The following is a 12,930-nucleotide window of genomic DNA, read 5'->3' as shown; positions in this document are numbered from 1 at the left end:
CACACACACACACACACACACACACACACACACACACACACACACGGTTCTGATGTGTCTTGCTCCCTGATAGTCACCGTCTTATAACTAGCTGTCTTCTGGGTTTTCCCACCAGCCAAGATTTTGTCAAGCTTGACTTCCTGTGGTTTGTTGTATAAAAACAATAGGTATTCTTTTCCTTTTCCATCTATGCCATTGTATCATAATAGTGAATAGGCTTTTTCAAACTACAGAAATTCTTCCCCCCACCCCCCACAAAGATTCTAGTACATTCCCTTAGTGGGGAAGCAGGTCAGGCAATTCTAAGATCTCATCCAGAGATAGTTTAAATGGCGCCATGTCTCCTACCATTTCCTTTCTCTATTTTCAGGCGCAATGGCACAACAATTTTTAACTGTTGTATCATCATCTCAAAACAAGTAATTACCTCAAAATAGAGTCACCCTGATTTTGGGGCTGTTGTACGGCCCCTCTGAGGCCTTGGTCTGCCTTCAGGGTTTGTCAGCAGATGTTAATGGGCCCACAGGCCGCCCAGCCCTGGCTGGCATTGTGTTTCCAGCCCCAGCCAGCCCGTGCATCCTTTCTGCTCTCTGAAGGCTGGCCTGGGAGCACTGGACCCTAAGACTCCAGAAAGCTCAGCCCACCCCCACCCACAGCCATAGGGTCAGTCCTTTCATCATCGCCGTGAAATCTATCCTGCTGTCCTTTTTTCTGGATGGAGTAACCGAGGTTCAGAGAAATGAGGTCACTTGCCTGAGGCCGGAGGCAGAAAGCTGGGATTTGAACCCTGGTCTAAGAAGGAGGCTTGCCCTGCCGCCCCCCTCCCTGAGCAGTGGGGAAGCTGGATGCACCAGAAGGGCTGCAGCAGCCGCTGGCGGGACGGGCAGGGGTGGTGAGGGAGAGCGGGAGACCTGGCCTTGCAGAGGCCCAGGCAGCACGGGGCGGGTTCAGTCTGGGACCTGGGCCCGTTCACTCACTCAGAGGCTTAGTTTCCTCATCTTCAAATGGGGAAGCTGCACCGGGATCAGTAAACAGTCCCTCTGGTTGCCAGTCAGCTTGGGCAGCAGGCCTGCACCACTGCCAAGGCTGCCTACAGTTTGGTGCCTTTGCTTGAGCCCCCTGATCCACCTCGCCGCAGGGGTCCAGCCCCCTCCTCATGCCTCCGCCCCATGTGCCGTGAGAACCGGCTCCCCGTGTTTGGGGGGCACTCGTAGGATGTGGCAGCTCTTCCCCACTGCCCACCTGCGTGAAGTACCATCCCTCCTCAGGCGGGCACCTGACAGCTGCGCTGCCTTGCCTCCCAGCAGCAGCAGGGGCTCGTCATCTCCCAGAGAGCCTTCCAGGCCTGCAGCAGGCATAGCAGAGAGAGAGTGGGGTTCAAACCCCATTAGCTGCTGAATGGGGTACTTAGCTCTCTGTGCCTCAGTTTTCTCATGGGTAAAATCGCCTTATGCAAAGTGATCTCTTAGGGTTGTTTCGTTTTTGCTTTTTTGAAGATTGCATGAGCTAACTCTCCTGCCTTTTACTCATGGGGAATGATTTTTCTTAGTTCCTTCTATTTCAAAGAGTCTTTCCTGCATCCTAAGTCCTGGCACCATCTGGTCTGCATCACCCATTTGGCATGAACAAGGTATCCTCAGGTTATGTGTGTGGAATAAATGACAGACATTTCTCCTACTGTTGTCTTTTGACTTTTCTTTTAAAATATGTGTATCTGCAACTAAATTGTTAGCTCTTGAAGGAAAAGACTATGCCTTTTATACCCCCCAACACAGACACACACACACACCGCACTCAGCAAAGAAGCTGAAAGATTTTCAGTAATTATTTTGTTGAATAAGTGAATGCCTGAATGAGGGAACGAGTTCGTTGAGCATCAGAGAATAATAATAATAAAAAATCAATGAATATTTACGGACTGATTAAAGGGAGCACCTTGGTTCTAGGTACTTTTTAAACTCAGAGCCTCAATTTCCTCATCTGCAACCTCAGGTGTTGCACCTGCGACATGGAAAGAATTCAGGCAGCTAGACAGAGGTCTTACTTTATAAGCCTGGAGATTGTAAATCTACTGAAATCTTTTCTCTGTAGTGGTCTAGGGAATGTCCAGTTCCAAATCTGTTTGGTCCTGTCTGGGGTGGGGTGTGGCACCCCCGGGCCCCAGGCCCCCTGCACTATATTCTCATAGCCTCCTCCCTCCCTGCCCTTCACCGGCCTCTTGTCCTTGACCCCTGCCAGGAACCCCCTCTGTGTGCCTAAGTGAGGCCTGCATCTCAGTGACCAGCTCCATCTTGAGTTCCATGGACCCCACGGTGGACCCCTGCCAGGACTTCTTCACCTACGCCTGTGGCGGCTGGATCAAAGCCAACCCCGTGCCCGATGGCCACTCACGCTGGGGGACCTTCAGCAACCTCTGGGAACACAACCAGGCCATCATCAAGCACCTCCTCGGTAAGCACCTAGCAGGATCTGGTGGGTGGGCTGCAGAGGAGGGCTGCCCGCTGGACCTGCATGGCCAGGCCCCGTTAGAGGAAGAGCTTGGCGGAATGGGGAGACTTTGGGGTCGATGAGACTGGGTTAGAATGTCGGCCCCATTACTCATTGTGTGATCTTGAGTAAGTTTCTTCTGTCTGAGCCTCCCTTTCTTCATCTCTAAAAACAGGACTAATACTATGCAAACTGCAGAGTTTCGAGAACTAGAGAGCTCTCAGTATGAAGCATTAACGCGGTATGTGTAGCACATAGTAGGTGTACAGGAACTGGTAGCTGTGGTCGTTGCTTTTGTGGCTTTAACTGAGGCTCAGTTTTTGACTAGTATTGACCCTGAGTTTTGCAGGTTGTGAAAAGGAATGAAAGGGTGTTCCCGTCGTGGCTTGGCAAAAACAACTCTGACTAGCATCCATGAGGACGCAGGTTCTATCCCTGGCCTCAATCCATGGCTTAAGGATTTGGTGTTGCCGTGAGCTGTGGTGTAGGTTGCAGACATGGCTTGGATCTAGTGTTGCTGTGGCTCTGGCGTAGGCTGGCAGCTATAGCTCCATTTCAACGTGGGAACCTCCATATGCTGCAGGAGCAGCCCTAAAAAAAAGAAAAAAAAAGGAAAAGGAATGAAAGGCTGAGCACTCTAGGTCAGATTTTAAGGTGGTGAGCTGATGGAGCTATAACAGTGGTTTATCTGAGCGCTATTCATGGTCAGCAGGAGTCTTCCTGGACCTCGTGGCAATCAGGTTTGCATGATGAGCCAGGGAACCAAAGTTCTTGTCTTCATACCTTGTTAGGCTTTTAGCACCTCTAGTTGACCTTGGTGTTGGTGGTTTTATCCCCAGGTTAGAATCTCACACCTTATTTGAAGCTGTACCCTTATGTAATGTCTGTTGAATTAGCATCTGCCCATTGGGATGCTTGTCCATATGGAATCAGAATGCCCCATGCTGTAGCCTCTAGAGTCCTGACTTGAACCCCTCAGCAGCCAGGACCTCTGCCATTCCCATCTCCTGCTGACCCCCGCCTCATCCTGAGACCCTAAATGCTGGAGAGGCTAGATCATGCAAAGCCAGTCAATTAATCCATTAATGACAAAACTTAGATTTGACATACTTATTAAGTAATTTAAACACCAGTGAGAGGGATGAGGAGTTCCTGCTGTGGCACAATGGGATCGGTGGTGTCTCTGGAGCACTGGGACACAGGTTCGATCTCCAGCCCAGCACAGCCGGTTAAGGATCTGGCATTGCCACAGCTTTGATGTAGGTTACAACTGTGGCTTGGCTCTATAGGTTACAACTGTGGCTTGGCTCTGCTCTGATCCCTGGCCCAGGAACTCCATATGCCACCAAGCAGCCAAAAAAGAAAAAATTTTTAAAAAACCCTTGTGATACTCGGGAGTTCCCATCATGGCTCAGCAGTTAACGAACCCGACTAGGATCCATGAGGACTTGGGTTCCATCCCTGGCCTCCCTCAGTGGGTTAAGGATCCGGCATTGCCTTGAGCTGTGGAGTAGGTCACAGATGAGGTTCGGATCTGGCATTGCCGTGGCTGTGTGTAGGCCAGCACCTGCAGCTCTGATTCAACCCCTAGCCTGGGACCCTCCATATGCTGTGGGTGTGGCCCTAAAAAGAAAAAAACAAAACAAAAACCTTGTGATACTCAAACATAGGTAAAGTGAAGAAGACACTTAACAGGAAACAGATCTCAAAGGGACAGAAACCTTCCTATGAGATAAGAAAGAGTTCTAATTTGCAGTCATGAGTTTCAGGCAACTCTTTTAGATGAAAGTAGCAATCAGCAAACCAGGTTAAGGAGACCTTTCCTTTCTTCCCCACCTCAGCCCCCGGGGGCCTGGCTGCTGCAGGACGAAATCCCCCACCGCTTCTCCTTGGTCCCCAGCAACCTCTGGGCAGAGCCCCTTGGCAGCCCCCTGCTTGTCTCCCTAAGGACCAGAGCAGGGGGTGGGTGGAGTGGGACTGGGTGGGCTCCACGTGTCAGGAACACAAAACCCCTGCCTGCTTCATCCTGCCTGGCTGCCTCTGAAAGGGGACCCAGCCTTTCAGTTCAGATCTAAAGGCACGTATGTGGTAGCCAGACTGGAACTCAGTGATGTCCCTTTCCCAGCACCTAAAGACGTAGCCGGGGCTGGTCAGGGACCATCAACCAAAGCAGAAGAATTGTCCAAATATGATAACAAGATGGGCTAGTGCCTCTGCTGCAATCACCAGAACCTAGTGCAAGTCCTGGCTCTGCCATTTACTCTGTGACCTTAGGTCAGTTACATAACTTCTCTGGGCTTCTTCTCTCATCAGTACGATGGGAACCATGCCTCCTCTGCGTTATGAAAATTAAATGGGAAAATATCTTCTAAGCGTGTTGCCGGGGCCGGGCCTGTTGTGGTCCTGCTGTCTGTGTTGGTGTTACTGTTGTTATCCTCTCCTGACCTTTGTGCAGCACGTCTGAGTTTACAGAGCTCCTTTGTAAATGTCATCCTATGTGAGCCCATAGGGTGGGAGCTAGAAAGCTGCTGATCACACGCGCTAGGTGAGGAAACTGAATTCCAGAGAGCTCCTAGGACAGGCTAGGAGGTGTCAGAACTGGGACTGCCTGACTCCTGGTCACATGGCCTTCCCTGTCCCACACCACCTCATCCAGGCACCAGGGACAGAGTGGCGCCCTGCCTGTTTTGTTGGGGGGAGAGCCTGCAGGATGCACAGAGCACTGAGAGCCTAAAGGAGAGAAGGAAAGAGGCTGATGCTTGCCGAGTGTCTGCTCATGCTGTGCTCTGTACTAGGCACTGCCTCCTTAATCCTCACAGCTACCCTGGAAACTGTGGTTCCCATTTTATTTATTTTTTAAATTTTTTTTGTCTTTTTGTCTTTTTAGGGCCACACCTGCAGCATATGGAGGTTCCCAGGCTAGGGGTCCAATCGGAGCTGCAGCCGCTAGCCTACACCACAGCCACAGCAACACTGGATCTGAGCTGCGACTGCGACCTACACCACAGTTCACGGCAACACCGGATCCTTAACCCACTGAGCAAGGCCAGGGATCAAACCCGCGCCTCATGGATGCCAGTCGGGTTGGTTAACCACTGAGCCACATGGGAACTCCTGGTTCCCGTTTTATAGATGGGGAAACTGAGGGGGTTTGGTAACCTGGTCAAGGACCCCTGCCAGTCCACAGTGGAGAGGGGACCTCAGCCAGGGGAGCACTTAGCACCAAGAGGGGACAGGGGAAGAAAGGCGGACGGGCCCTCCAACTCCCCAGTCAGGCCCAGAACCCACCCTTGTGCTGGGTGCCCATGGATCCTGACCCTGCTGGTTCTGGAAGGATCTTGGGTCTGGGCCAGGACTGAGCCCATCCTCCTACCCCGCCCCCAGGTAGCAGGGCCCGTGAGCAGTGCCTCCAAGTCGTGGGCTCTGGCCTCACATCCACCCTGTCCCTGAGGGTCAAGGTATGGGTAGGAAGCTGGGCACAGAACAAACAGAACCCTGCCTTCAAGCCCCTGACCCCCAGGCCAGGGCCTGGTGGTATCAGGAGCCTGGGTATGCCAGCTTATCATGTGTGACCTTGGACGAGTGGCCCAGCTTCTTTCCAGCTTCGTTTCACCATCTGTAAAATGGGGGTGACAGTGCCGCCTAACGGTCAAGGTCCTATGGGTGCTGTCTTCCATATGATGGGTCAGAGTGCTCAGCATGGAGCCTGGTGCCTAATGGGTGCTCAGCAGAGCAGAGCCACCCTTCTGAGGGTGATGGGTGAGTGGCAGCCCAGACTATGGAGAGGCCACTTAGCCTACCTCAGCACTTTCCCTGTAAAGTGGGAACCAACTCAGCATTGCAGGGATGCTCTAAGGACGAGTTGGGGGGCCGAAGAAAGAGTAATTATTGCTAATGTTATTTCTTACAGCAGCAGTGACAGACCCTGTACTCAGGAAAGAGGTGTGGGTTGTTTACTGGTGTTATTTTATTCAGGCCCTAAAGGAGGCTGTCTCTGCCCATTTTACAGATGAGACTCACAAATACAAAGGAAGTGTATTTCCTAGGAAATGGTGGAGCTGGGGTTCAGCCCCAGAGCTGTGGGGCCTCAGAGCGCTATCCTCTCTCTACTGATTCTGCGCTATGCACACTGAGGTCACGGAGTAGCTGGAAGTACGATTCACCAACCTCCTTTCCCCCACAGCTGCTGGCTTGAGGTCTCCAGGCCAGGCGAGACCTGGCCCAGGCCTGATGAACACAGACGCTGGGGTCACCTCATGTCCTGGCGATCGAGAGCTTCCTACAAGGCATGTCCTGACATCCCTCCCTGCCCCCACCCCCACTCCCAGAAACTAGTCTGGAAACGGCCCCTCATCTGTGGGTTTTGATACCTGGGGACTTTGATACCTGGAAACTCCCAAAGAGGCAGGAAGGTGATGAGTGGGTGACCAAAATATGCAGGAGCGTGGGCCTGTGCATTCTTGGGCTCAAGACCAGGCTGGTTTCAGCTCCCCCAAGACAAAGGGGTCAGCCAGTAGGCCTCGGAAGGGAGGGGGCACTGACAGGGGTTGGGACACGCACGGGCGCCCAGCTGTCCAAGCTGGTCTGGGGGCAGCTTCTCTAGGAGGAGAAGGACCCTTCAGAGGCCAGTGAGGATTGTGTCAGCTATTGCCATCAGCTCACCATGTGCCCTTGGGCAAGTTCTGGCTCCCTCGGAGGACATCCGGGCAGATCTGTAGCAGGTGGGTTGAACTGGGCCAAGTGCCCCCATGGCATGTCCCGGCAGCCAGCTGGCTGGAGGGGGTGACCTCAGCTGCGTGAGACACAGATGCCTCACCCGAAAGACACTCTGCCACCCTCCCAAACTGCCAGTTTGGGTTGTCCTCGAAGGCTTTGGGGAAACAAGAGTGTACCTTCACTTCATCAGAGGAAAGATACAGCTGGACCCGTCACCCCCGAGGCTCGGCCTTGTCTTAGGCCTTCCAGCTTGCATTTTTCGCACAGACTATTCTGCCATCTAGAATACCTACCCCACCCCCTCCCAATCCTGCAAGACTTTTCTCAAACTGCTTCTTCCACATCAATGCCTTCTGTGGGTACCAAAGGGCCGCTCCAGGCTTGAGCTACAATGATATTTTGTGTACTTGTGTTTAACATATTTTATATTCTACGATTAATGCATGCAAAAAAAAATCGTTGCCTGCTTGTTGTAATGATTTGGGCAACACAGTTTCCATAAAGAAAAGCAATCTCTGGAGTTCCCATCTTGGTGCAGTGGTTAACAAATCCGACTAGGAACCATGAGGTTTCGGGTTCGATCCCTGGCCTCGCTCAGCGGGTTAAGGATCCTGTGTTGCCGTGAGCTGTGGTGCAGGTCGCAGACGTGGCTTGGATCTGTTGTTGCTGTGGCTCTGGTGTAGGCCGGTGACTACAACTCTGATTTGACCCCTAGCCTGGGAACCTCCATATGCCGCGGGAGCGGCCCTAGAAAAGGCAAAAAGACAAAGAAAAAGAAAGAAAAGAAAAGCAATCTCGCTTTCTCTACCCCGGACACCAGTCTCCCTGAGAAACACAGAATCATTCCAGTAGCATTAAATTCATCCATGTCGGTGACTTGGTAGTTAAGCATCTCACCCTATGACATCTCTTCTATTTTTATTTTGATTTCTTTTTGCAGTATTTACTGTCTAAAGTAGCTTCATCTTCCTGTGCAATAAGAAATTCTGTGGACAAGAGCCGCTTTCTATCCAATATCACACCTGCAGTAGCAGGCTCTTCTTCGTGTCTGGGGGACACTTAGATGGTTTGATTGGTGACTTGATCGAAAGATAGGGGTGAGTGTCCAGGGCTTCCTAGGGGCAGCTGGACTGCTTCAGACCTACATCCAGGTTTCTGAGCCAACCCTCCAGAGAGGAAAGGGAGGCCAAGAGAGCTCTGGCCTCTGTTCTGGGCTCAGCCACTCACTGCTGTGACCTTGGACCAGTTACCCAGCCTCTTGCCTATAAATTGGCACCCACTGGTGGAAACGGCTGTGACAAGATACACACACACAGCCACACCCACGCACAGGGGAAGCAGTTCGTTTTCTCAGGGAAGCTTCAAAGCACCTGGGTCCAAATTCCAGCCTGCTGCCTATCAGCTCTGCGTCCCTGGGCGAGTTCCTGCATCTCCCTGGACTTTGTTTCCCTTCTCTGTGAGATGGAGGGACAGTAGCCACCCCAGAGGGTCAGCTTGGTGATGAAAAGACCTCAGCCCACAGCCTAACCAGCAGTAATCTCCAGCAAATAGGAAGGGTCTTGGAGTGATTTGTTCTCCTGCAGACAAAGGCGCCTCTTTATCAGATCCCCTCTCACCCTTCCCAGCTGGGGCTCCTGAGACCTGTGACTGAGCTGTGTCTGTGGTTTTATCTAAAACAAACACTGGTGCTGCCCTGGTGTGGAGCCGGGGCCTCATATACTCTGGTCCGTCTGCAGTACAGGGGGTCCGGGGTGCGTGTGCCCCAGAATTCCCGGGAACCCCCATCCCTGCAGCCGCCTAGTTGCCAGAGCGTTGGTTTCCTCCCCAGGCGTGAGGTGGGAAAGGCTGTTCCAATAAAAACTCCCAGAGGAAGCAGTGGGCCGATTAAATGGTATGCTGTCTTTCCTCTCTGGGACTTTGGGGAAGTGACTGAGGAAGTTTCTGGAATTCGGAGTCTCTGGAAGGAAGTACCCAGGCAGTTCAGAGTCCTATCACCCGTCCTGGGGCTGCCAGATTGTTCCCATCCTCCTGGGGACCTGGAAGTGCCACCAGCTCCAAAATCCCCGGGCTGGGTCCCAGAAGCCACCCTGTTGCCCGTTGATTCCTCCCAGCCTTGCCTGCTCCCTACTTCTGGGAACTTAATACAGGCGGGGTTTGTTTGTTTGTTTGTTTAGGGCTGCACCTGCAGCCTATTGAAGTTCCCAGACTAGGGGTCAAATCGGAGCTACAGCTGCCATCCTACCCCACAGCCACAGCAACGCAGGATCCGAGCCACATCTGCGACCTACACCACAGCTCACAGCAACACCAGGTGTCTAACCCACTGAGTGAGGCCAGGGATCGAACCCTCGTCCTCATGGATACTAGTCTGGTTGGTTACTGCTGGGCCACAACAGGAGCTTCAGGCAGGGGTGTCTTTAAGGAAACCAAGCTTCTCCTCAGGAGAAGACTGTGTGTGGCTGATTTCACTCTGAAACCAAGCCTCCTCCATCAGGCTGAAATGATCGCTGCCTTTCTCTGTGGAGCTCCAGACACCCCTTCATTCATTCACTCCAGTTACATCCTGTCACTGTCCACATGGCAGGGCTCGGTGCCTGGATCGTATAAGGAATAAACCTTCTTTCGTGGCACTTACATTCCTGCAGGGGAGACAGACCATAAACAAATAAATGAGTAAATAAATAACAGGAATTCCCACGGTGACGGAGCAGGCTAAGGATCCGGTATTGTCACCACGGTGGTATGGCTTTGATCCCTGGCCCGGCACAGTGGGTTAAGGATCTGGCGTTGCTAGGGCTGTGGCTTAGATTCGATCCCTGGCCAGGGAACTTCCATATGCCATGGGTGTGGGCAAAAAGAAGAGAAAAATTATATACCATGACTGAAGAATTAGGACTTGGAGGAAAAACAAATCAGGTAGGATGCAGGGCCAGGTAGAGAAGTCATTGCTGCCATGGCGATGAGGAAGGCTGGGCCTTTAGAGGAGGGAACATTTGAGCAGAACTTGAATTAAGAGAGAACAGACCACAGGGATGGGAGGGGAGGGGTGTGGCCTGCAAGAGGAACAGTGAGCACAGTGGCTCTGGGGTAGGAGTGTGGGAGCGAGAGGGAGGGAGCAGGAGACAGGCTGGAGCTGGCAGTGGAAAGAGGCAGGGCCCCATCACCCAGGGCAGTATTTCTCAACTCTTTTTTTTTGTCTTTTTGCTATTTCTTTGGGCTGCTCCCGCGGCATATGGAGGTTCCCAGGCTAGGGGTCGAATCGGAGCTGTACCACTGGCCTACGCTAGAGCCACAGCAACGCGGGATCCGAGCCGAGTCTGCAACTTACACCACAGCTCACGGCAACGCCGGATCGTCAACCCACTGAGCAAGGACAGGGACCGAACCCGCAACCTCATGGTTCCTAGTCGGATTCGTTAACCACTGCGCCACGACGGGAACTCCCTCAACTCTTTTTTATGACTGCCCCCTCCCTAAAATTTTCATACCACAGATAGACTTGTTTCTATAGTGTGTGTACATAAAAGAGTAAGGTGTCTCTGACATTCAGGAGCTAATTCTCTTCCCTCTTTAGGAGCGCTGTGGCCCCTGTTGAGGGTAGGTTATGGGGCCTTCTAGGCAATTTTAAGGAATTCGTATACTCCAGTGCCTTTTTGAACTAAAAGTATTCGAGACAACAGCTCTGTAAACTACCCCCCAGGGTTCCGCTTGGATGTCTCAGAGACATCTCAAAGCGAAAGCGTCTGAACCTGAGCTGCCTTTTAAAGCGTCTGAACCTGAGCTGCCTTTTCCACACCCAGAAGCTGCCTTCCACCCCCAGCTCCGCATCTCAGCACCACCTTGCTCAGCAAACTTGGCAGAATCTTTGTTTTGCTAATATTCCCTCTGCTTCTCACCCCTCCTGTGCTGCCACCCTGACCCAAGCCCCTACCATCGCACACCTGGCCTGTTGCTGTGGCCTCCCACCTGGCCGGCTTCCCCCGGCTCTTGTCCCCCGAGGAGCCTGCCACATAGTGAGTGCCCTGTGAGTGAGGAGGAAGGACCATGGGGAAGGGTGCTGTGGGTTGTCCCATGGGCTCCATGAGCCAGAGGGAGGTGGGTGGGGGCGTGGAGGAATGTTACCTGCCCCCCCAGGGCTCCTGCCCCAGCCAGTGTCACCATCACCGTGGGAAGACAGGGGGTTCTAACTCCTGGTGGGGCTCACACTCCCATCCCTTCCTGCCCCACCTACCTCATTTCCTGCTGGCAAGTCTCTGCCAGGCACCTGCCGCATCACCCTCTCAATCCCCAGATACAGCATCCTTCCTCGTCAGAAGCAGACCCTGGCTCTATTCTTTCAGCAGACGATGCTGAGGGTACTGTGTGTGGCTCCCGGCCGGTGCTGGAGGAGCAGGGGGCACTAGGACATGGACTGGAGGGCAAGGCAGCCCAAGCCCAGCCCCCAGCCCCATCTACTCCATGTTCATGGCATCCTTCATCCCCAGAGCTCAGGCCAGGATTTCCTGGGCCTCCCCCGCCATCCTCTCAAGGCCCCCAGACTTTCTCCTTAAGCAGTCACCCCACATGTGAGCAGGTGCCTTGCAATGACCGTTTGCTGTCCGGCTGGCCTGCCAGAGTCCGTGTTGCCCACTGCCTCCCCCACACCCAGCCCAGCAGCCACCAGGCCCTCGGAACTCAGTGAGCCTTTTGTGGAAGAGTGAATGGAGGTGACAGCCGGGGTGTGGAGGGAGGAGGGGGCGTTTGAACCCCCCAGTGAAGGAGAGAGGGAGGCCAGGCACCCCTCTCCCCAGCAGTCATTCGGGGCTGCGCACACGGTGGCGGCATCAGGGAAAGGAGGAGCTGGAACCTGCTGTAATGAGCGCAGCCAGGCTATTCCTCGGGAACCTTTCTTTGGGCTTCTTATCTCCGCGGCCTTGGGGCTGTGCAGGAGGGAGATGCCAGGCCCTTTCATGGGCCAGAGCACACAGAACGCGCCTCCCCCAGCGCTGGCTGGGCATTTCAGGGTCATGGCCAGAACCAGATGTGAGCAGTAGGCTGCGGCTTCTGGGGCCTGGCAAGCAGTGACGATTCTTCCAGAGCCTAGCTGCTAGGGGGGGGTTGCCATAGCAACGAGGCCTCAGGAAGGCCCCCTTTTGCTTTTCCTGATGTTCTGCTTCCTGAGTCTGAGATGCTGGGCACAGTCCAGCCCTCTCCACGTCTGAGCTCCCCTTCCAGTAGGGCCTGGGGGGACACGCAGGTAGTTTCCAGGGCTCAGCAGGTCCCCCGGGATCTCCAGGGCTGTGTGTACCCTCTGCAGGCCCCTGGATCTGTGCCTCCATATCTCCCTTCAGACTAGCCCCAGGCTGGTCCCATCCCCTGTTCAGGGCTGTCGCCCTGACTCCAGCAAAATCAGGGCCGATGCTCTCTGATCAGTGAAAATCATGTCGCTGTTTATGCTAAGAACTGGGGGGCAGGGGAGCCCTGGGGACAAGGGCTGGGGAAGCTGATTAGACTGGTCAGGAAATGACTCTTGCCTCTGGAACAGGCTACGCCAAACAGATTTCTTTTCTCCGAAGGGCATGCCCTGCGCCAGACTTTTCTCCGAACGTCACACCCTGCGCCAAACATTTCTTTTCTCCGAAGGGCATGGCCCTTTCACGCTGCCTTGCTTTTCTCACGCTGTCCAGCACCCCCCAGACCCAGTGCCCTTCCCCTCTGTTTCTACCTGGTGAGTAACTTTTCATCTCT

The 12,930-nt window shown here is 53.5% G+C and overlaps 1 protein-coding gene across 10 annotated transcripts in view; it reads left to right on the top strand.

The window, feature by feature from the left end:
* Positions 1-12,930, top strand: part of ECE1 (endothelin converting enzyme 1) — a 122,232-nt gene that overhangs the window by 77,889 nt on the left and 31,413 nt on the right. For all 10 annotated transcript variants that reach the window (XR_014807198.1, XR_014807197.1, XR_014807200.1 and 7 more), the window contains one exon: positions 2,239-2,451. Coding sequence is in view for 5 of the 10 variants with exons in the window: in XM_084963223.1 (XP_084819349.1) it covers positions 2,239-2,451 (213 nt within the window). In the remaining 5 variants the exon portion in view is untranslated. The remainder of the gene's footprint in view (positions 1-2,238; positions 2,452-12,930) is intronic.

The sequence above is a fragment of the Sus scrofa genome, chromosome 6 (genome assembly GCF_054392235.1).
Source record: "Sus scrofa isolate SSC_HxYL_T2T_F1_AM1 chromosome 6, Sscrofa_HxYL_maternal_Yorkshire_Landrace_v2.0, whole genome shotgun sequence".
NCBI classification, from domain to species: Eukaryota; Metazoa; Chordata; class Mammalia; order Artiodactyla; family Suidae; genus Sus; species Sus scrofa.
This window is presented reverse-complemented; position numbering and strand designations above follow the sequence as displayed.